The 24,825-nt window shown below is 38.5% G+C and overlaps 1 protein-coding gene across 1 annotated transcript; it reads right to left on the minus strand.

The window, feature by feature from the left end:
* Nucleotides 1-3,643: 3,643 nt before the first annotated feature.
* dcn (decorin) lies at nt 3,644-17,140 on the minus strand. The gene is made up of 8 exons (XM_056748107.1): nt 16,983-17,140; nt 11,300-11,564; nt 7,402-7,514; nt 6,350-6,563; nt 5,922-6,035; nt 5,739-5,832; nt 5,094-5,232; nt 3,644-4,977 (listed from the first exon to the last, which is right to left on the minus strand). The coding sequence occupies exons 2-8, from the start codon at nt 11,547-11,549 to the stop codon at nt 4,777-4,779; spliced, it is 1,125 nt and encodes a 374-aa protein (XP_056604085.1). The 5' UTR covers nt 11,550-11,564; nt 16,983-17,140; the 3' UTR covers nt 3,644-4,776.
* Nucleotides 17,141-24,825: the final 7,685 nt, after the last annotated feature.

Here is a 24,825-nt window from a genome sequence, read left to right on the forward strand (position 1 = left end):
ACCTTGCTTTTTTAATCCAGCCGGGAAATAGTAATGTTCCCATAATGTTCTTATAACTATGTTTACAAACATTATACATATTATGAATTTAAGATTTCGGGCTTAAAGCAAAATTAAGCTTGAGAAACTGTCTCTTAAGCGTCCTGTAAAAAATGAAGAAATAAAACTGTCCAATTTGATTAAGCAATTAAATCTGTATTGACATACTACAGTCTGGTACAGTTCATCTGTCATTATTTTAATAACTGGGATTGGTTACCTGTTCAAAAAGATGGATTGGACCTTCTCCTGCCTGCTTAGTCTGAAATCTACTTATTTTACTGATGGCACCCTCATGCCTGCCAAGGCAAGTTAATTTTGGGCTCCATTCGGTAATGTGCCAGATGCATATTGTAACAGCTCAGTCAAGAAAGGTTTTCATTGAATTATTTCTGAAAAGTGATTCATGTGGTTCCCATTTGGATGCTGTACGGTTGTGCCAGCACATCAACAAATTTAGCAACACATCAACTCACGTGGGTTCTCAAAGGAGAGAGCTGACTTAGGAAAACAAATAAAAAAGGTTGAAAATTGATTATTTATGCAGCACAATAAGCTCACTAAGCAGTTTTGTCATTTCAAAGATCATATTCTCCCCACTGTCTATAGTGTCTCTACAAGACCTGTGCCTATTTGCTTAATGCGCCTAATTCCTAAAACTATCATCATCGGTTAGTTAAAACAAAACCTGCTAGATCTAAAACCAGTCTTGATGAAAATGTAAAAGGTCTAGATTTAAAAAACTAAAAAACGGAAGGTGGGAGCAAGACTTCTCTCTGAATGAACGAAATCATAATTTCAAAGTCCCGCCTTTCAGTACAATAGCCAATCAGTTTATGTATAGTTGTTTGGTTATAATAATTGTATTATATCATTGCTGTTGCATCGGATTACATGACTAATCATAAATGTAATTTTGACAAACGGTTTTGGAGACAGGAGCCGCACTTGAAAAGTAGAGAAAATAACTGGGTGTTACCATAATGGCGCCCAAATAACCGCCTTACCCTTAAGGGATCGATTAACAGCAGAGTGTGTAAAAACACACAATCAGCACTTGACACTAAGTAGATGTTTGGGGCAAATTGGCAACACTAAAAGGTGTTATATCTCTTGCTTTTTCGAACAAAACATTCACCCTATAAAGCTCTCTAATGTCATCTCCTAATCAGATAGACACAGAATGAGCCATGATGACTATGAGATATAGTCAAAATACTTGAAGTGTGGCAGATTGCTGGCACACAGAGCTGCACTTTGGAAACCTTGCTTTTTCATGCGTACAATCACACATGGTATTGCGTGTGCCCCAGGGAATTTTGGGTTAGCTAGCGAGGACGCAGGCGTCTGTATATCCATTTAATGTAATACTACGAAGCTAGTTAAGATGTCACTGTGGGCACACTTGCATGCTGTCGGGACATGTGAGATGGAAAGCTCTTCAAAGCTCACGCTCACACTCCCTGGGATAAATATCTCCAGTGTTATTTTGAGAACAGCAACTTCTTCAATGCTTTGGAGCACAATGTACCACTTTTAATTGAGGTAAAGTTGTGACTGTGATTTACATTTCAGGCTTGAAGTTTTGGGCATAATAGCGGCTTCATAAATTAGGCAACATTTTAGTGTAGGGGTTAAGTGTGGCCAATTTCATTATCTGTGTAGCGTAACCAGGCCGTGGGTTTTTTCCTATTTAAACTTCTGCAGGGAGGTTTTAGCTGTTTTGTGCATACCTAACTGATGCACACACACAAACAAGTAATATATACATTTACCCATGTGTGCGTTTATGCATATACAATCCCACACTGTGCCCCTCCATCTCTCATTTACATACACACACACAGACACACACACACAGGAGTTTACCTTTAAGGTCTAAATGAGGGTTTTCATTCTGCAAAATCATATTACAGTAAATGGGCGTGAGCTAAAGAGTGGCAGACCAAAATCTGAGTGTGACACAAACACTCCACAAGGAGGCATTAGAGGGAAAGAACAGAAAGAGAGAGAGAGAGAGATGTATACGCACCTGGTGAATATCATATGACATTAATGAAAACACCTGTGTCGTATCTTAATAACCGAGTCTATCTTTAGAAAGTATCAAGAAGCTAATGGCTGGTTGTTTATTCTCTTTTTACTAAATGTAATGTAAATTTCTGATTAAGTAAACATTTTGACAAACTGGGTTGTGATGGACAAAATGAGAGGTGAGGCGAGTTGTGAGATTCTGTGTTATGTAAAATGAAGGCAATTTTTGGATACTAAATCTAGACCGGACACTTTTAAATCTTCCTCACTTATATTTGCACCCTTCTCATGCCATGTCATGTAAAAAGATCTTATTTCATAAGCGGATATTAGGTTTGTCTGGGACACTGTCGTGATTCAGTCAGGAAATTATATCATATGTTTATTATCCTCATAAAGGCTATTATTAACTAACTTCCTTAGAGTTAATCCCTGTGTTTAGAGTCTTATAATGTGATCGTTGACTCATGACTGTTTACAATTTAATTTTTGAAAAGTCTTTTTGTGGTTGATCCTTAAGCCACATTTGTCTCATGTGGGGTCCCTGAGCTCACACACTATTGTATTTAAAAGCGTCTATCTGAAATTCAATACCCACAGTAAAAAATAGTAGACCATTTTAAGAAAGATGAGATGAATAAAACCACACAATTAAAAGGATTGAATGTTCTAAGGCTCAAATAAAAAGACAAAAAACAGCTTTCTTATGTCTTCGAAGTTTTTTATTGTATATGTCTTTGGACGCTCTAAAAATGATCTAATGGAAGCTTTTTAATAAAAGTCAAATTGCGCTTCGATTTGACTGGAAGAGAAACATAATAGCACTTTAACGTACAAAATATATGCCATTTAGTGCTTAATGTTTCCACCTAAATCAATGACACATCATTTATAAAATAATAATTAATATAAATGATATACAAGTTTAAATCCATGTGTTTGATAAACAAACCAGAGCTGACACTCAAACGTGGTACTTTTTCCAAAGCTCCAGGCAAATGTGACTTCAAATAAACATCTAAAAACCTGAATTGCAATACAACATTTTAGTAGATTGGTCTTTTGTTTTAAGGAAATTATTCAATCTAATAGCCTTAGGGTAAAATCATATTTAATTATGCAAACGTCAACTGTAGATTTCAATTCAGATCTATTTTTTGTATATTATTTTATTAGTGTATATCTGCTCATTAGTGTAACATTCGGGTATAGTGTATATTAGTGTAATTTTTTTTTTAATTCAGGTTTATTTTTGTATATCATTTTATGAGTGTATATCTCCCCATTAGTGTAACATTCGGGTATAGTGGATATTAGTGTAATTTTTATTACTAATCACTAATCTCATTAAACAAAATCTAATTTAACCAGAAAAAATATGATTAATATTAAATTCATTAAAACAAACTTTTATTGTAATAAAGATATTTGATTAGATTTTTCTGGACAAAATACAATTCAGTGTAACTCGCCTCAAACCCAAATATACACCTGGAAATCCCATAAAAACACCCTATGAGTACAGTGTGTGAACATTGAAAGCCCCCAGAAAGCATGATGATACTTGAAGCATGTTTGACTGTTTATTTGGTTCGAGAAACCTGTGTCGGAGCCCTCAATGCGCAGAGAGAGAGAGAAAGAGAGAAAGGGATTACCTTTATTGCCGATATATTAAAGTCCAAACTACTGTAAGGGCTTGTGCTTCAAAGCATTGATAGGATTCTTTTATACAGCATTTATGTACAGCGTCTATACAAGAGACATTCCAGACTCTCATGAAAGCAAAGGAGGCGTCCGCGTCCAACGTCTTCCTTCCAGTCCCACCAGACTGAAACACAGACATTCAACAAAAAAACGAGGGGACAAGAACGAATAGCACAAACACGCGCTCACACGTAACACCACAATCATTGAGAAAGGTGCATAGAAAAGCATGCATATACATTTCTGGGAATCACTTTCATCGAAACGACAACATAGTTTATTCAACATCTCAAAGAGCTTCGTTCACCTAGGTAAGGCATTCTGCTCTATGTTACATGGATCCAAGAAAACCAATGAATACAAATGTCACCAAAAACATCTGAATTGAGTCGAAACATGAAAACAGCCTAACATTTCAACCTCCTGTCTTCCTCCAATTTCAAATGACTACAAGAGAGAGACGGATGTTATGCGAGTACATTTAAACAACATCTGAACACTAGCACTACACAGAAAGTTATAACTGAGTACATTCTAGTATACAAGCTTTTGTTTGGCTGTATTTGTTAGTTAAAACCCCTTGCTGCCCGCTCTGCAGGCCAGCTTTAGAAACATGGCTTAGGTCCAGAAGATCCAGAAGAAGCCAGAACGGACCTTCAAAATGATAATTTCAATGCGTGTAAGGGCAATGTGCGATCGTGGAATTTCTAAGTGGTTATGGCTTTATATAAATCTTTCTTTTTTTCCCTCCGCATACATTGCAATTCAAGATCACATTATGCGTTTTCATATCATGAAAAAATGTAAATGCATTTGGCTATTTGAGTACTGCTTCTAGGTGAGCCAAAGTATTGAAATATCATGTGATATCTGTCCAGTATGCAGAAAAGTTTATTGTGAGTTAACTGACATTCAGACTAAGTTATGTGCTTGAAAGGAATAGGATCATACAGGAAGAGGCGGGGTGAAAACAGTGATTGAGCCCTCCGATTGGACGCTCTATTTCTTCCTGTAGTTGCCCAGTTGGATGGCCGAACGGTCGAAGACGCAACGGAAGGTGATCGGCTGGATCTCCCAATAGGACACTGGATTACTAAACAGGCTAATGCCTGAATACATTGCCTTCTTTGTGTTATAGCCGGGAGGGCAGAAGTCTTCCGTTCCAACGGCGGCAATCTTGTTGGCATGAAGATAGATCACCTGCAATTTGATAGAAGTATAAGTAGATGGCCAGATGATTTAAGACCAATTTAGACATCTCAAGATTCTATAAACCTCACTGTTTACTGAATGTTTTTGCATGTAAAATCCCTCACCTGGATGTATTTGTGATCTGGCAGGCCCGACGGGATGGCAGTTAGCGCATTACTGTCTAGATGAAGTTCCCTCAAATGAGGCACATTGGCCAGAGAGCCATTCTCCACCACACTGATCTCATTATGACTCAATCCCAGCCTGCAAATACCCACAGGTAAATAAACAACAATTCTGAAAGATGTTTTGCCGACAAAGACACGGTATTTTATTAATTTCCCTTGTCAATAATGATTAGGATCATGGGGCCAACACTAAAACAATCTCTTACGAAATCTTCGCATAATCCATTCCGAGTCAATGCTCCAGGTGATTTTTATAACGTTTTGGTTGTGATTCCAGTCTTGGGATCTAGGCATGTGCGGTGGAAAATCCTTGTAATATGAATGCTCTATTTCCCTGTGCTATTCAAAGCAAACCGATGCATGCAAAGAGGTCTTGGTATCTGGGTCTCCAGGGGAGTTGGGGTTGGGGCACAAGCCATATCATCCTAAGCATACCGCGTGTCATGCAATGTTACAATTTTTTTATATTTAGTATATTATTTCCACTATTATGTTTTGGATGAAGACTTAGGAGGCATATTTAACTGTTAAATGTGTCAAACAGACATAGCATGGGATTTATAATAAAAAGGATGCATTTACTTGGACAGGTGCTTGAGGCCCTTAAGACTTTCAGCAGTAACTTTGGTGATCTTGTTTCCATCCAAGTGAAGTTCAAACAAGGAGTTGGGCAGACCTGGACATTGTTTGGACAACAAAGATTAAGATCAACATCAATTAAGATCAATTCATCATTCCACCATTCTTTGCGGTACAGTGCAGTACCTTTGGGAATGGAGGTAATGTTGGTGTCAGCAATACGGATGTAAGACACCCTCTTCAGATCCGTGAAGGCTCCGTTGTCAACCCCATTGCTACTCAGAGGGTTAGAGCCAAGCTCTGAAAGAAAACAGAGGGAACAGTAAGAGCCAATTGTCAAAAATGCATTGTTTAAGTGTTGAAATAACATTTTCTTTCTATTTTGGTGTTTCATGTGAAAAGCCGTACACATCTGAAGTGTGAGTGTGAGTGAATGAAAAAAAAATTGTTAGTTTAAAGCAAATTATCCCAGATGGACGAAATGTTATTTAAACACATCAAATCTTCTTCTAGAGTGTTTTGGCCCTACCTCACATCTTACGAAAGCATGCTTATGAGTCCTTTCGTGGCCAGCCTTAACTTTATCATGTGCAAATAGTGACAAATATTCATACCCATTACAATAACATTGGCCATCCCAGAAAAGGAGGTCTTCTTAATCTTTGTAATCTGGTTCTCGTGAATACGCAGCTCCTGGAGGCTTTTTGGTATGTTAGATGGAACATCCTTTAGAAGATTCTTAGACAGGTAGAGTCTTTCCAGGTTGATCATAGACGAAAAGGCCTTGGCATGGATAATGGTGATCTTATTGTTCACCAGGATGAGTGTCTAAAGGAAGCAAAAGTCGGAATATAGTCAAAAACATCCTCAGAGGACAGTATTACATAGAACCATAAAGGGTTGACATTAACAGGGTTGAGTATCTTACACTTGAATTTGACATCACAAACCCTCTGGCATTCAGTAAAAAATAGATTTCCTTATGAAATTTAAATAACGACAGCTCATGTAACATTTTGGCACAGTTTTCTCCCTTTTGGTTCGGTTCACTTTTTCGCCAATCAGATCCAAGCACCATGTGGATGCTAAGCTTAAACTAAGAAACAAGCCTCCGTGAAAGACTGTATATTTATTGAACCTCAGGAGGTTATGTCAGAGAACAAAACTGTGGATTTGCTCCAGAAGAGAATCATAACAGCTCTGCACCTGGGACCACCACATTCCTCAGACCAGAGATATCCACAGCTGAGAGAAGTTTTACTGGAAAGGATGGCTTTCAAAAGCCTGTGAGACGTATGAATCATGAGCTTTATAAACACGTTGTTTTGTAAAGTGTATGTGAATATAACTCCAGAGACTATTAGCAGCGTTAAAAAAAAAGAGCAGACATTTACACTGGATCACTGTGGTTTGCAAACTGTAAAACCCAGCTCCACATTTGTTATGCAATTGCCGTCCAATTGTTTTCTCTGGATGCTAAGATTATTTCTTAGTACAGCTAAAGCATTTGGGAAAATGGGTTTTGGTGTAAAATCCTCACAAATGGTTTTGATTGGAATTTTTGAATTTTGTTTTCTCTGTTCCTAGGTCATAGCAAAATGTTAAGATCCTTTCTAAGCAAATAAAAGAAAAAAATAGAGAAAATGAGAGTCGTTTAATATCTCACTTGGAGACCCTTCAGGCCTTTGAAGTCATTTTCCTTGATCTCTGTGATCTTGTTGTTCTGCAAATCCAGCAAAGTTGTTTCCAAGGGAATTTTTTCTGGGACAGCCTTCAAACCTGAGAGACACAAAACCACAAACAGTAAGATGACAAATCGTATTTGACATTAGGGGGTGATCAATGTTTTCGTGACATTTTGCCCCTTTGCCAAAACCTTTCATTCTTAGCTAGTGGTACACACACTGACATTTTTTCATGGGTGTACAGTTTGCTACTGGTTGCATTCCAACACAATGCTTAAATGGCACAAAGAATGCAAGCATTGGATTGGTCTCGGCTAGCCATCACTGTATAGATTTTGTAGAAGAGCTATAATAAGGTTTTATGGGGTAGCAATCTAAGAAAAGGGTTTCAAAGGAAGCCTTCAAACTGCAGCAAACTAAATGCAATTTTCAAACTCCCTAAAGTTTCTTGATTCTGTCAAATGAACTAAATAAAACGAGGTGCAGATTCTAAATCACTTAAATGTTTCTCATTCAGTCAAACAATACTGAAAAGAAACAGTTGCCGACTCTAAACTGCTTAAATTCTTTTCAGTCAGTCAAATGTTTTGAACAGATTGCGCATCAGTCAATGTTTAATTTGCATCAAATATGTTTGGACGTAAGACTATAACAATTGCAACTGCCAAAAATCAACTATACGCAGAAAGAAACAGATGCTAGCGTTAGAGTTTCATTGGGTTATGATGGCTCACATTCTACATTATTCTCATGTTTCCAAACAGTCCTGGAAGTTCATGGAGTTAATCAGACGTCGCCCCAGGGCCAGATATCTTACAGTCCTCTTGGAAGGACTATAAAGGCAGTGACGACGGAAGGAAATTTGATTTTGACAACATTGAATGAGAATATAAAACAGCCTGCAAACAAATCTGCAGTCTAGGTTAACATGGGTGGAAATTATACTTTAGTGGCAGAATTATGCCACATTTTAAATTCTTTGTTTTCTGAGTGGAATATATTCTGAAGATATAGAAAACACACTTTTCAAGCAAAACATTATGGAAACAAAAGTTTTTGACAGGACAAAACAAAACTGTTTTCAGGCACATTCTGGTTGTCAGATGTATGTGATAAACTACATGTGGCTGTTAGGACACCCGTGTGTACTCGAGGGAACTGACTAAAAAACACCTTGAACCCAGATGAAATAAAGACGAAAGATGGATAGGAAAAGTAAAGGCAGTCCCAAGAAAAGCTCTTGCGTCATATGTTTGCAGACGACTCTCTGATATTTCTACATTTTTGAGTGTCCAAACACTTTTAACTAACTGAGAAACCAATTAATTTAGAACAATAATAAACACACATAAATACTTCTCTATCAACTCAAAGAGCTTTTAAAGAAGAACATTATTTGTGGGTGAATAGTATAAACAGTTTAAGAATTTAAACCTGTAAATTATATAACCACAAAAGTAAAAGAATGCAAAAGAGCACGCAGAGAACAGCCAGACATATAACTGCTGGTGAGAAAGTTCTGCTCTGTTTGGTCTCATTTCCTTGTGGCTACATTTCTTAATGAATAGCAGAGCATTCCTTGTAGGTTTAAGAGTGTTTTATTTGTGCATTATTCTGTATTATAAAAAGCTGTTACGAAAATGAAAACCGGTGGAAACCTTAATGAAATTATTTCTTAATAAGATTAAAATTACATTGACAACATAGGATAGGATGAGAATGTGCAGCATCTTCGAAAACCCATTAAACATATTAAACTATTCGAAATGTGGTAATCCACAAGACTACTTAAAGGGAATCTTTTGAGTACAATGTCCATGACAGCGAGGGAAACATAACTTTTAAAATGACAGTCTTTGTCTCACACGGAGTGTTCATACTTTACAGCTGGAAGACTTTCACTATAGCTACACAGAAGTTTATTACTGATTATACATTACATTTATCCAACTTTTATGGTATTTTGTCTGTTCCCGGATCGACTTTCACTGAATGGAAAAATGGAAAAGCATCTCCGTTTGTCTTCAACAAAAGACTTGGAATGACTTAATGGTGAGTAAATGATGAGGAAATGTTCATGTTTTAGTGAGCTCTCTCTCTCTCCACTCCCTGTACTGTGACCCCTTTCCTTCCGTTACCTTTCACGAGTATTATAATCATACTTCTGACAAGTAAACACAAAATATAATGGCTGGTGTTATCTTGTATCTGCCCTCAGTTGGTAACACACAATACTGAACAAAACCCAGTCGGGCCCTTCATCACACTTTTCTCGTCAGTGTTTCTGGGTTTCTGGTCTCATTCCAAACGGTTCTCTGAGAAGCAGCTGCAGAGCTTTCTAAACTGGGTCACATCATTTACTGGAAAGAGGTGAACGTAGATGGAGAACAGGCCTGTCTGAACACACCTATCTCCCCCCACCCCCTTTTCCCGATCTGTTTCAAGCCATTTGGCATGTGGAGGAAATGAGTGCTTGATGCCAGAGAGACTGCAAGAACAAACTATTTATCCATCTTTTCTTTCTCTTTTCTCTGTTCCTTTAAATCCATCTCTTTCCATCTCTTTTCCAAAATGGTTGGTTTTGGTTTGTTGTAGTTCTTTTCAAACAAACCTTGAGCCAGATTGATCTTTTGAGTTTTGTGTAAAAGCTATGCTACCCAAGAAAGCATGGATAATGTACGACGTGGCATTCTGGGATGTCAAAAAAATATCAATGTACTATATTTTACTTGTTTTTATTTCATTTTTAAATCTTTTTTAAGACATAATATTGATCCATTAAATCGTTAATCTTAAGTAGTCTTGTTAAAGCTATACATGTTCTACTTGTAAAAACTATTTTTAGTGAAAGGAACAAATGTTTTATTTCAAAATTTTATAAAAAAAAGATGTGCTTGTTATCCAATAGTAATGCTGCTTCTGCTTAGGGTCAAATCTGAAAACACACTGTGAAATATCAAGATAAACATCTGGTGCGATACCTAAGGTGAGATATGAGGAACCTGATACTTACATGTTAAGTAGAATGCCCAAGCTATTAAAACATTTGGGTTACAAAAATAGTTTAAGTAAACTTAACCGAACTCAAAACAATGGATAATCTCGTAACAGTTTACAAGGATCATGAAAAGTCTTTTCAACTATTTGAACCAACTGTTCTTAAATTTGGAAATCGCAGTGAGCCTGAGGACGGGCCGGATTTACGGGAATAAAGGCAGTTATCCTGGAAGTAACCTTATAAAAGTAATACTGTCTCAAATACTAATATACACATGCACACGCCTGGGGATTCAATTAGGAAAACGAGGCAGCCGTCTGGTGGTTAATGCCTACTCAACTACGGAAGTGAGCACAGTTAACAGCATGTGAAAACATTTAAAGTGGTTTTGAAACTGTGACATTGGTTATTCAATGATGACTCAACAATGGTAAGATCAAATAAAAAGAGTATTTGTTCATGACGGCATTGAACTTATGAAAGTTTTTACAATAAAGAAATTAACAACAGGTGTTAGAATAAACCCACAGGAGATACGAAAACATTGTGAACTATGCTTGCAATGAAATCTGTTTTTTTTCAATTCCACATGTTGTCATCAACTAAAATTCATCAAAATCTTTTGTGTTTTACGATGTTGTTCAGAAACCAGATAAAACACTGACTGAAAAAATATTTTATAGCGTATAGCTCACCCAAAAAATCATTTCCACAAAAATAATCCTTTTAGGGTCTTATGGTGTTTATCATTTCTAAGCCTCATTTTGGTACCCCAAACTGTCATTGTTCAAAAATATTCCCCTCTGTGTTCCTAAGGTTTTAAGAGCACATGTTCCATCCAGCAAGCAGTCTAGTCTAATTTATGTCATAGAGCAGTTTACCTAGATCCGAACACTGGGCCACTCGTAGGTGGCACTGGCATCGGAAGGGGCAGAAAGGTCCTTCAGGTCCCTCAGGCATCAGATCCCTATCAGGCTCCTCTGGTATTTTGGAAATTGGGGGTTTGCGCAAGTCTGGACCATCTCCTGAGGCCGGCTCATCCTCCATCATGAAGTCCAGGAAGCCGGACTGACGAAAGGGTAGAGCCCAGCATACAGACACCAGAAGCAGGGAAAGACAGGCCGATTTCATGTTGCTAGTGAAGGCCTGGAGCACAAAGAGGAGATGGGGTTAAAGGTCAGAGGTGATACAACGGGTGAGGTCTCACTGTCTCTGGTGGCATTGGAGAGCGGTGAGGTGAAAGGTGAGAAGTTAAATGTCAAATGGCAGATGTAGGAAAAGTGAATGTGACTGAGCTATGTAGGTGCTATAGGCTAAAAGCAGAGTCTGGAAACTGAACCTTTTTTGGTGGAAAAAGAATAGAACCTTAACCATGATATGATAGAAAGTTGAATTGTTATAATGGGAATTGTATTTGCTTTAGTGGAAACTTTAATGGTGTCTACTGGTTTGTGGTGGATCCTTTCGGCGGGATGTTTTCTGGCAGATTAGAACCAAAAGAACACATTAAATCCTATCGGAAAAATGCCCAAAACACACTACAAAAGGATTTTTAAATGATTTTTATGATAAAACCTTTGGTTCATAATAACAAATATTTTAATGGAAACCAATAGTTTCTGTTCTTTTGTTCAGCCGAGCTATAAGGTCACTGGTAAATCTATAAGTGCACATACTGACAAACCACAAAATATTGAACGGTTAAACAGTGGTTGGCATTCTAACGAGGGGTATCAAACAATTTAGGCAAACACTGTGGACTGTTCATACACTAACTCTGTGGGAACTGTTGATGTTTGACCTGGTTTTAAACTCCATACCCAATGTCATTCATGCGTTTAGTCAGGAAGAATAAAACTGTCGTCTCTTTCAGACAGAGTGCTCAACGTCGTCCACATAAACATATGTCTGGGGAGGAGCTGCGAGCTGCCAAATGACATGGAAATGGCAAAGTAGGAGATTCCCATAGCTCAGTTCAACATTTAAGGGTCATCTCAGGTCCATGTAATCAACATCCAGCATAATTACAGTAGATGAATGGTAACGGACAGTGAAAAACCACTCTGCTTATATGCTTGAACTCTGGGAACCTGTGGATCTGACCTTGAAAGCCTCATCTGGAAAACAGCTTTTCCATAAGTCCTAAAGCAAATGGAGTTGGCGATGCAGCTTAACGCATTTATACTTGGCGAGGACCCGTGTAGTTCGATTTGGGCCACGTATGCTATTGAAGAACAGTAAAAATGTAAGAGAGCAGGCTGAAAATCACTTCGGAGCCAGGAACTTTGCATTTAAAAATACAGAATCTGGGCTGAAAAGACCAACATGATCAATCTTGCTTTTCGTCAGGGAAGGTTATAAAAGGGAAGTTTAGAGTTTCAAACTCCTATGAGTTCAATAAAACAAAAAATGGGAAAATATGACTCCCACCTCTTACTCCAAAGTGACCTTCAACCTCAGATACCTTGTTAATGTTGATTTGCACTGCGGGAGAGCATACTGAACCCATTTTCAGAGGTTTCTCCAGCACCAACAACGGCACAACGCTCGTGTTTCAAAAAGAACAACATGCTTCTTTAGGAATGCTGTTGCTGTTTTATTTAATAGCATTTCGCAACAACAGCATGGCCTCTGATGAATTTGCTATAAAATGCAATACGTTCTCAGGCTTGTATATAGACCATTTATCATTAAAGTGGTCTCCAGGCTAGATATCTACAAAATACCCTCAGCACCTTTAGCAGAAACATTTATCAGAATTGAATTCTAGATATACATTTACGCATTTACATATGGATGCATGCTCTCTTGGATTTGAACCATTGCCTCAGTGTTTCTCTTCTAGCTGAGCCAAAGGATGAATATATTTCCAGCAGAAATGAAGCCACAGTTCAAAGCTTGGTCAGCAGTATGAAAAGCCCTTTAGGCATTATATATTCCTGCTTTGGATGTCACCATGACTGAGTCTGTTTGCAAAGGATCATGGGAAGAGCTGCTGCTGCATTTTAGTTGCGTCTTGTCAACAAACCACAGGCTGCTGTTAAAGCCTGGCAAACAAACGGATGGTGTCAGGGGAAATTTAACGAAAATCAGAACGGCTCATGAGAATAGGTGCTTTGTGACAAAATGTTCCAAAAAGTAAAATTTGTTCCATGCGCCAGTCTTCTAACTTCATTGGCCAAGCAACATTACAAGAGTCACGATATTTGTTTATAGAACTGCAGTATAAAGCAATATCATGTTCATGCACTGCACATGAACAGGGCTGCGTTTAGCTACAGCTGATATTCAGTACAACAGCACTCGTGCGATATTTCTGAATTATCTTGTTTTGGCATGATTGCCGAACAGAATGTCTTTGGCTGGATCCAACGGACCAAAATCATATGGCTTAACGTTACAGTGATTAGACTTAATTAGTTCGAAGAAATACACTTGAGATACGATTTATCACAGCTTGAACCAGGCTTTTACAAGCTCTCAGCTTTGATTTTCCTATATCTGTGGGTCGGGCAACAGTCTTAACCAAGCGAAGTGTTTTACAGAACCAGAATCACCACTGGACGTTCCCTGGTCTTAAAGTGTGGGCTTTTAATGATCTGGAGGAAAAAAACAACAAATTAAGAACTCTCCATTTCACATCCTATGTACTTGTTTCCACTCAATCTTTTGGTTGTGCAGGACTTTAAATCTGGGTTGTCACAGCAGGTATGATGTGTCTCCACAAAGAATTTGATAATTAGAAGTGAGGTCAAAGATTATGTTGGTTCCTGGTACTACGTACTTAAGAACAGTGTGACTCAAAGAATTGCATTTACAGGTTGCAGGACATTTAAAACAGGCGTCCTTGTGTTTAAAACAATTAAACATTCAGTTTTAAGGCAACGCAGAGAGATTCACAGTCCAATCGTCTTGTTACACCCAGCCTCATTTTATTTCTCTATTTGTTGAAAGCATTCCTTAACAGAAACCCATAAAATACCCAGAATTCCCCCAGAGTTCCAACAATGTTTTATCTGCTCATTCCAATGGTTCATGTTTCAAAACTAATGCACAAAAAAGACATCATAATAAATGTAAAAAAGTAGGCTTAGGATTCAGCTCAGCACACGGTACTCTTGGGCTACACCAATGTAAAAGGCTTTCAACCACTCTGGTCTCAGCGGTCGAAACGGTTCCAGACCACTAACCCACAATCCAAAGCCACTGCCAGAATACAATTAGACTTTCTCACAGATCAGAACTATGGATAAGCCCATCAAAATGGTTGCCATCAAGGGATCTATACCAAAAGCCACAAAAAGTCATTCGAACACCGAACAACCAATTTTACGCTGGAGACCGGCTGCTTATTTTGGCCCATGAGAAAATGAAAGAAATAACATTGGAGTTATTGACCATGATTGTACCGTCTTTATTATAAGACTTGGAAAATGCATATGCAGTCCATCTATATACCCTTAAGTCTCCTTCTCTCTCTGTTTTTCTCTATCTGTGTCTCTCTGCACTCTTTGTGACTCACTCACAAACTCGCATTTGCTTTCTTCGGTCTTCATCTCTCTAAGGCATGGTTTTAAATTCTGTCATAAACAGCATTGCTTCTACCATGACTTCAAAACCAAAAGTCCAATTTCTTTTCCTTAAAGGGCTAAAAAGCAGCCTGCAGACCAGCATGCCCACCATTTAATGACTCTCTCTTCCTAACATTACATTGTTAGAGACACATGGAAACCCGTGGCTTTAGAACACTTATTGCCTGCCCTGGAGACATCAAGGGAGGAAATGTTCTGTTTACAGTTACAATTTAAGAGGGTTAATAGCCACACAAAAGCGAAATATACAAAAAAGGGGTGTGCCAGAGTTATTGCGCAATCTCAAATGAGACCCACAAAACTCTGATTTTACTGCACAGCTCTGAATAAATAAAACTTCAAAATGATTTCATCCTTTGTTGTAGGTTCTGTATGCGTTTAGGTGAAATATTCATTCTTATTTCGTTTCAACAACATTTCTTCTGAATAACTAATGTGTTTAAAAGATGCAATGTTTTCAGACCTCAAATCCTCCTTTGTAGTATTTCTTTTTTAAACACAACAAAAATGTTTTACATGTATACCCGAAGAGTTGAAAAAGTCATATTTGGTGTAATAACATTGATTTCTAAGCACAGCATCCATGTGTCTTGGCATGCTCTCCATCTTTAACATTGCTTTTGGGTAGCAATGTGTCACTCCTGAGGAGTTTTTTATTGTCTTGAAATTTAACAGGAACTGTGACGGAATGGCCAGAATATGCATAAAAGTGATTAAAAGTTTATTTGGAGAAGTCTCACAATTATTTCCATAGTTGTATTTGAAAACGGTTAATAGGGCCAAATCAGGTTAATAGGGCTACAGTATCATCTCAAAATCAAAAAGTTGTCCAATTTAACAATACTACAGTACAATTGTAGAACAAACATAAGTCTGCTGAATATAACCCCGAGCTGGCTCTCTCCCCCCACAGAATGTTTTGAGTTAGCTGGGAATTTTGCGGTGGGATTACCAGGAAGTGCCTTGTCAGACCTGCCACTGATTGGAGGGAAGCTATATCATTACTGGATTAATAAAACACGGGTCCCACACTTTCTTTCTGTCTCTCTCTTTAACCTTCAAAATAAAGCATTTCCTTAAGATCATGTGGCTGAAGGCACTCTGGGTTCCATTTCATGGGAGAAGACTTCTGGATCGAATAGAGTCAAGAAGATATGGAGAGAGAGAGAGAGAGAGAGAGTGAGAGCAAGAGAAAGACCAGAGCCCCAAATTTCTGTGCAAAACCTCTTCACTCCACACTCCCCCTTTGCTCTCTCAGACAGGTCTATCAGGGAAGATTGCAGTCCCGATAGGAATCCTGCTCCGTTTCGGGCCTTACACAGGCTTTTTTTACATTTAAATGCCAAGTGGTGCACAAAAGGAAAGAATGGTGTAGCCTAATAAAAGAACGAACAGAGGGAAAATAAGGGCATTCACAAAGTTAATGGTTTTTTCACCACAGTGAGTTTGTGTAGGGTAGCAGAGAGCAGGAAAACTCGTCACACTTTGGCAAACTTAGAAAATGTCTCGCCCACCCCTGTCCTCACCTCTCAAGCTAAAAGACAAATTACACCACCTTAGGGAGATGGGTTCATATGGCATGCATTAGTAATCGATAACCTTCAAATCACAAGCGGATATGCGCATGAAAAATACAAAATGTTTTAGCAGTATGCAAACAATAAAAGGACGTCAAGTTACCGAAGCACCTAAAAAAATACAGAGAGCTTTGAAATAAATGCATGACCTCATTTACCAGAACGCAGAACTGTAATTAAGACCACACAGCAATTGCAATAAAAAGTTACACATCAGTCATCTTTCATCAAGAAGCAAAACCAATGCAAACTCTTAGATTTTTGCAAACCACCAAACCAACTTCATCCTTTCAAAACCTAACGGCATCCTTTCATTGAGACAAGCCGATCAAACTCCGTCGAAATCCTCACTCGATGGGAAAGTTTTCTGTGAGTGCATGTGGAGTCGAGCTTACCTGCGAGTACGACAAGCGTAGAGATGAACACCCACAAATCCAGAGAGGGATGGAGCTGATGAGCAGCACGGCAGGCCGAGAGCTGATCGCTGTGTGGACGCCTGCAGCCAAGATCAGGCAGGTGTGCTCTGTCACAGGGGGAGGGGATGGAGAGAGAGACGGAGAGGGAGAGAAAGGAAAAGTGAAGGGGAGGGAGAGAGAGAGAGAGAGAGAGAGAGAAAGAGGGAGGGGTTGATTTCTTCGTCCCTCTCAAATGAGACAATTGGACAAGAACTTCCCCCCGTCTAGAGCGTTCCAAATGCAGTTTGGAACAAGAAAAGGAGAAATAACGACACAAAAAGAACAGCAGACAGTGAGATGCAGGGAAGGTTAAAGCAGGGAAAATAATAGGGAGAGACTCAAAAAGAGAGGTTTTGGATGAAAGTGTTGATTCCCATTCTATGTCATCTGGTAGAGATAGTGAACCCAAGATCTTACCCCTCCCCATTGTATTGAGTTTTCATTCTGTGTTCACTCGGTGGACTGTGTTTTTTCAAATGGAGGAAACATTCCCCCTTTTTACCCACAAGACTTTTGTTTCTTTTGAAACGGGAAACTTATTCAGTGACCCTTAACCCCAACCGCACTCAAATGCACTCATATGCACACGATTTTCAAATCAGCGTCGGGCTTGTTTATTTGCACTGCGTAACAGGCATGGAAGACCATCCAATGTGAAAATGGTGGGACTCAGAATGCGGAGTTGGCTCATGTTCAGCTAGTTACTGAAATCAAGTTCAATAAACCCGCTTTCTCGTTGCTTTTCAGTTTTCTGTGTTTCCCTGTTGCTTAATGTTCTCTGTGTCCTGATTGAAAGATTGAATTGGCAGGATTCAGAAAGCCTAAATAAAATTAGGTTTGTGAGGTTTGGGGATTTTATGTCACACATTCAAGAAATGTCATACGCTTGGATGGACGCAATTTTAGGGGTTGAGGATTTCAGGGCTTAGTCCGTTATCAGGCTATGAGATATGTCGGTCCATAGGTAGGCTTTGTGCGAAATAAGAGGTTGTGGGTTATATGCATGTATATCATGCACACCAGGTTCAGCCAGAAATGAATCCAAATTATAATAGTAAATAACAAGGATGCAAATTTCCATATACGCCACATGGTGGTAAAGTTGTATCCTGAAGTAAAGTTTCATAAACACTTGTATTTTAAATATCGGTAAAATCTAACAGCTATTTATAATTTCCCCAAAGCCCTGTTCTGTTGGTTTCTGTAATAGGCTAAAATGAACCATACAAGCAGTTTGAGGCTGAAAATTCCCTGGCAAATCGTAGCCGAGCTGTTGCACCAACATGAAGCTTGCTCATGCTTGCCTATACAGAAAAGCATTGAGATTAATGATGATGGAAAAGCAGGAGGGTTAAGGAAGACCTTTCAAGGTCACTTGCTTACTAGGACCACATCAGATCATTTAGGCCCGGTTTCACAGACAAGGTTTAAGGCTAGTCCTAGACTTAAATGAATTTGTGACCTGTTTTAACTCAATTGAACTTGCCCTGAAATGTCTTAAGATATATCAATGCCATTGTTTTGTTCAAGATGTTTGTCCCATCTTAATTCAAGTAAGGCATAGTCCTGGCTTAAACTAAGACGTGTCTGTGAATCCGAGCCTTAATATAATAACAGATTTATGGAAGTCCCACTACTGTAAATGCACGCAAATTTATTTTCAACCCAGCGTTTGGGTCAAAGGGGATGAACACAACCGTCTGGTTATAACTTAACCTGTACTGAGTTCTTTTGAGCTATTGTTAGGTTAAATTTAAACCATTAGCTGGGTTTATTTAACCCAATGGTTTGGTTCGTCCCTTTTTTACACAATGACGTGATTAAAGTCTGGAAGAATGTAGGGGTCTACACTTTTTGCACCAAATCAAGAGATGTTCAGTTTGTTCACACCAATCCCTGCACTATGTGTTAGAGACAAGGACACGTTGAGCCATGGAGACCCTGTGTGATTACTTAGTGGAAAGTTTGAGACTGCAAAATGGCGGGACATCAGTACAGGATATGGATGATGGCCTGTTCATCTTCCCCACCGGCCAGCTGCCCCGGGCTGAGCTCAGAGTCAAGAGGCCTTGCCAGTAAACCTGAGGCCCCAGCCAAATGTCCACATAAAACCCAGACACAGTTGTGTGACCCAACCCTTCTATTTACCAGCTTCACATTTTATCCTTCTCGCTCTCTTCCTTTGCCACGCTGTTACTTACTTGCTTGCTTTCTCAGACCAATAAAATCAAAATTATTTTATGCACCCTTATAAAAAGTGTTGTGAAACAGTTGGTTATCAACAGGCTTTACTTCAGAAACAATGCACAAGTGGCGACCCAACACAATACCAAAGCGTCCTTAAAACGATACATTGATTATTAAAATAGCCATGAAGCCTATTTATTAACATGGCATGGGCCGAATGTGAAATTTGATACATTTGGTTTCTAAATATCTCTTAAATTTTAATGGTTTTATGCTCTTAGCAGCCAGATGTTTATCCTTGTGAAAAGTGAACCGGTATTTAATATACTGTAGAGTGAGTTTTGCATTTCATGGTTTTTGAGGATGAGAGCATGTTATGCAATCTGTTTCATGTTGACGGATCTACCAACTAACAGATAAATTGAACCAAATGTCCATACAGTCGTGGACGTAAACAATTTTTTTTTTCACAACATAATATTCGTTTTTTTTAATCTTTTAGAATAGTTTTTTCAGAATAGACCCAGTCCCCGAGACCTTTGTTTCTCTACTGGTTTTTGCAAGAGAAGCTAGAGTGAATGACTATGAATTTCTCCTCCATATGGGCACTCTGCTGCATTTTAATTCCCTCCTCTTTGAATCTGATCTCTTTTCCTGTAATTCATGCTGGACTCATGAGATCGAAGCATGTTCCAGCTGTTTTTGACACCACCCTATAGAATAGTTGACACTAGGTCCATTCTGCTGTCAGTGGCTTTTGGCTGTGTCCTTGCATATAAGTTGTAAACCCTAATGTGGAAACTATTACACTAAATGTCAAAGAACCAGAAGATCTTACTCATCCAGAGCTTTAAACCCACAGTAAAAAAGCACACGGGTAGGAATCAGTTCTAAATTCACATAGTGTCACAAAGGACGTCTCCAACCATGTTCAGTTTCCTGTAAACCTGATCAGATAAACACTTTGAGTCATTCCTAAAGAAGTAAACTTTGTAAAATCCCACAGCATTTCAATGGTCAGTTACACAACGCAACAAGATTGATGACTCAACTTTTGCCAGCAATCTGGATTCAATCTCTGAACTGGTTCAAGTAGAGAGTGGCAAGCAGCTCTGTCTGCCTTACGCTTGGCGTATCTGCAGACCAGCCTCCAGACGTGAGATGTGGCGCATGGTGAGGGAGACCAAAGTCTGTTAGAATCATTAGAACCTGCGAGCAGAGAGCTGACCAAACCGCTGTGGTGTATCACAATGAATCCCAAACCACTATCTCTGTTATTGCAGAACAGCTGCGCCACTGGAAAAGAATAAAAGGAAAATGATAAGGATAAGGATAAAGAGAGAAAGTCGCAAAGACATAGGGTCAGCTAAGGCTAACGTAAACAGACGCAAAATAGATTTGGAGAAGTGAAAAATATTTACATGGCGAGTCAACTACACTTACAATTGTCCACGGTGAGTTTTATTGAGAAATCAACCAAAAAGTCAAAACAAAGACTCATATCCTCTGTATGGTGTGTGGACATTCCAAAAAATACATGAGAGAAATATTCATGAGAGATTAACAGCAGTGTTTTAACTGGCATACAACAGTTTTACGACAAAAAGTATGAAACTATTTAAATACAAGTAAAATAAAACATAAGTCATTGACGGCAACCTTGAATCTCACCTGGAGGGAAAAAATGGCAAATGACTCTGTTGGCTGCTTTTTTCTCTTTCTAATCTGGTTATTTATTCACATCTAATGAAAATTTTATTAAAATTGTTTTTTTAATACATTGACAATTAACTACAGTTAAACTAAACTACTTTCAATCATAAGTTTTTAAAACGGAGGTGTCTGCTTTAGGTCCCAACATAATCAAAAACATCTGCATGTAATTTTCAAATATTCCTTAAAAGTTTATTAACTGTTTTAGATGAAAAATCTGTGGGAAAATGAGAAGCGTGTACAACCATTTGACTTGTGTGGACAGGCAAATACATTTGAGTCAAAAGTCAAACATCTAAAGACCAACATCATTTTGTTGTTTGGTTTAGATACGTCCTCTTTTAACATCTGAATGTTTATATTGAGCTGATGTAAAATGACTGATGACTGCCGCTTCCAAAAGCCGCTCTGATCTAATCCCAGTATCGCCAACCACAATCACCACAGAGAACCACACACAACTTTACATCTGAAATCAAAACCGCAGTGAAAATACAGCTGTGGAAGTATGTGGGCGGGTGTGGAATGCTTTCTCTAACCTCCTTTCTACACAATTTCAGATTTGTTTTGTTTTTATTAATATGGTTATTACAGATTTGCAGTCACAGCATGCGCATATATCAGAAACAGTTGGCTAACATTTATTGTGTATTAGCAAGATTTTCCAAGCTCTGTTGAAATATCACTAAAGTATCACTGTGCTCCAGGACGTGCGTAATCCTTTGGCAGTTTGTGACTGTTGAGCTGAAATTAAAGGGGACAATCTTGTAAGGATCAGATGTGTTCTGAAGAACTGAAAGACCAGCTTGTTTCTGAAAGCTTTTCAGCAAATTTTTAAATCTAGTTCTTCCAATCACTATACGCCATAAGACCTTTATTGTTTAAAAATATTGGTAGTCAAAGAAAGTCTAGAGGAAGCGGATTGATCTAATCTGGTGTCTGTTTCTCTGGTTTAGTCTGGATTTGATTTATGCTGTAGCTTCCATGAGACACCAGCTTTTACTGCTGCCAGTTGAGTAGCGAGACCACCAAAGCCCAACACGACCATAAAAAGAATGTTGAACCTGCCAAAACCCTGAAGAACCAAGCAGAACTTTTCTAAGCAACCAACCACAAACCTGCTAATAAATCCAGTCTCCAAATAAAAAAATTGCCAATAGAAACTGCAACTAAATACACTTACTGTACATACTATGCCAAAGAAAGCCAAAACTAAATTCAACTAAATGAGAAAAAATTAAATGAGACATCAAACAATCAATAGCACTGCACAGTAGAAACTATTGTACGCCGAAATAATCTAGAACAAATCTTCGGATTTGTACCATCTCATTCACACGTTTTAGTTTTTGCATCACTGACAGTTTTGTTGCACGCAAAAGCATAGACTAAACATAACCTTTTTGTTACCGTCAGTTGGTGTGGACGCCAATTAAGTTATCGTTGTAGTTATCTTCATAGGTAAAGATATGTTTTTAAGAATGACAATTTTACAACTGGTAGTAATTGGAATGAACATAGTTAAAAAGTAATTTTCTTGGTTCAGAAAGCTTTATCGATTAAAATAAATAATTTGATTCAGTCTGGATTTATGAAGGTCAAAAGCAGAAAACGTGAGAAAAAAAAGATGTTTGAAAATATTGAGTTCATCATGACAACACTCTTAAAAATAAAGGTGCTTCACAATTACAGAACTTTTTATTTGTAAATGGTACCAGAAAGAACCTTTAACATCAAATAGCGATCTATCCACGTGCAGGACTCTGGCACGGGCTGAAAGAGAACTTCTAGATGGATCAGGCATTTGGACGACAATATGTAGACTGAAATGTCTTTGCAATATGAAACACACATGTGCAAAATGTCAGATGTGTTTTATTGTATGCTGATGGATATGTAAATGAATATACCCTTGGCTTAACTGCATCAACTTAAGCGAACTGGAAATGAAACTAGCATTTCATGTTACACAAACAAAGTCATGTGCCAGAAGAGGGATGGAACTCTGTAGCGCAAAAGCTGGAGAAAAACACTTTTCCAACATTTTCGGGCTTTCTTTTGAATTTGTTGTGTAACTAAAAAAGAAACATCTGCTATTCCACAAGATTTGAATGTGTGAGAAAACCAACACAATCTGATCTCATGGAAAAAATTGTAGCTATTTTACAAGGTGAATAATTTGAGCTAATTCGTAGATGCTTTCTCTCCAGTGACATTAAGTTTAGAGGAGGGTTTAGGGGTGGGGGTTTAAGATTACTTTTTTTATTGATCCTATGTTTTTTGCATGAATTTGTACGCAAAATAGCTATAAATTCCCGTGAGATCAGATTGGAGAAAAATAATTAGGTCCAATTAAGAACTTCAAAAACTCCAACAAATTTTATTTGAACCCCATAAAACTGATGTTTTGAACATGTGTACATGTTGATATCTCTGCATTAGAGCTCTACGTATTTTTGAAATATTTTGACCTCAAGTCAAATATGTGATTTCTTTACCAGTCTCTTCGAGCTTTAAAGCATGTCTTGGAATGTCTGTAGTGTGTGTCTGTGTGTAGCACATAAATTGTGTCGTACCAAGGTCAAAAGAGGTACTAAATTGAAAAAAGGCAAAAACAAATGTGAAAAGATCAGTAACAGCTAACACATTGTTATTTGGGATCAATAAAGTCCATCCATTCGACCATTTGAACTTTTAAAAAGCAGAACAAATTTCCTCTCCTCTAGCCCAGAGATCATTTTTAGAAAACGTCATGTGTATTTCTAAGAAATGTCCATGAATATAATATAAACAGATGCTATACCCCAAACGCTCATCATTCTCACTCACACACAATAAAACGATAATACTGACCACCACCAACAACACACTCTATTCTACAATACTATACACACACCCAGACAAGAAATGTATTAGGCAATACAAGAGGAATGCACAAATTCAGGGGGGATCTAGAGTCTGGCTTGTCAGGAAAGGGCCAGCGGAGGGAAAAAGATTCAGACCATGATCCAGGAAAAAACACGGCCCTCATCCTGTTCTTTTAAACCAATCGTAATGTCAGTCAGACAAAAGTAAGGGTCAATTGCTTCGCTTGGGGCCGAATGATGGTGGCATCCGTCTGAAAATGGCTGTATGCAACTATAGAAACGCTAGAATCCTATTTGAAAGCTGACACTTACAGTATATAACTACGTAACTCTTGCAAAAAAACGTCAAGTGCTTGTCATGTGCTTGTTTTATTCCTTTCTCGTTTTCTTTCTCAGTGTCTGCCACGAAAGAACATTCCCATCAGTTTATTGCTCCCAGACTTCTGCGATCCTGTTGATTATTTTAAGGCCTTGGCTCTGTTCTCCTGGCTAAAGCTGGAAAACCCCCCGCTCCATCCTAAACATCTTGAACCATTATTCAAGTCATTCCTTATCACATATCTTTGAAGCTAGCCGAATCTAAACTATCAAGATTTGACTAAACGAATACGTAGAGATGCGAAAGAAACAAATAACTCTAACTTGCTGGAGGGGATTATTGGAGCGTTTCTTCACACGTAATGGCGGCTGTTGCGCTTCTTGGAAATATCCAGCCGAGTCAGAGGCTGAATAGAAGGTCAGCCATCTTTCTTCCATTCTGTACAGAATGGAGCCGCTTGGAGCTCTCAGGCTTTGCCGCCGGGAATGCCTGGTAACACTGACTGCCAGACGAAACACTTCCTTTGTATATGTCAGCCCTCGGCGCCTGGCCATCGCTGCGTCTGTTTTGATCTAGCTGCGTTTTTGTGTGTGCGTTTGAGAGAAAGAGAGAAGAGAGTCTGTTTTTACCTTTTCTTTGCATCATTGCATGCAGGGGCAACCGGATCAAAAACCCCACAGAATATAAAATGCATCAC

This window comes from Triplophysa dalaica, chromosome 5 (assembly GCF_015846415.1).
Source record: "Triplophysa dalaica isolate WHDGS20190420 chromosome 5, ASM1584641v1, whole genome shotgun sequence".
NCBI lineage: Eukaryota > Metazoa > Chordata > Actinopteri > Cypriniformes > Nemacheilidae > Triplophysa > Triplophysa dalaica.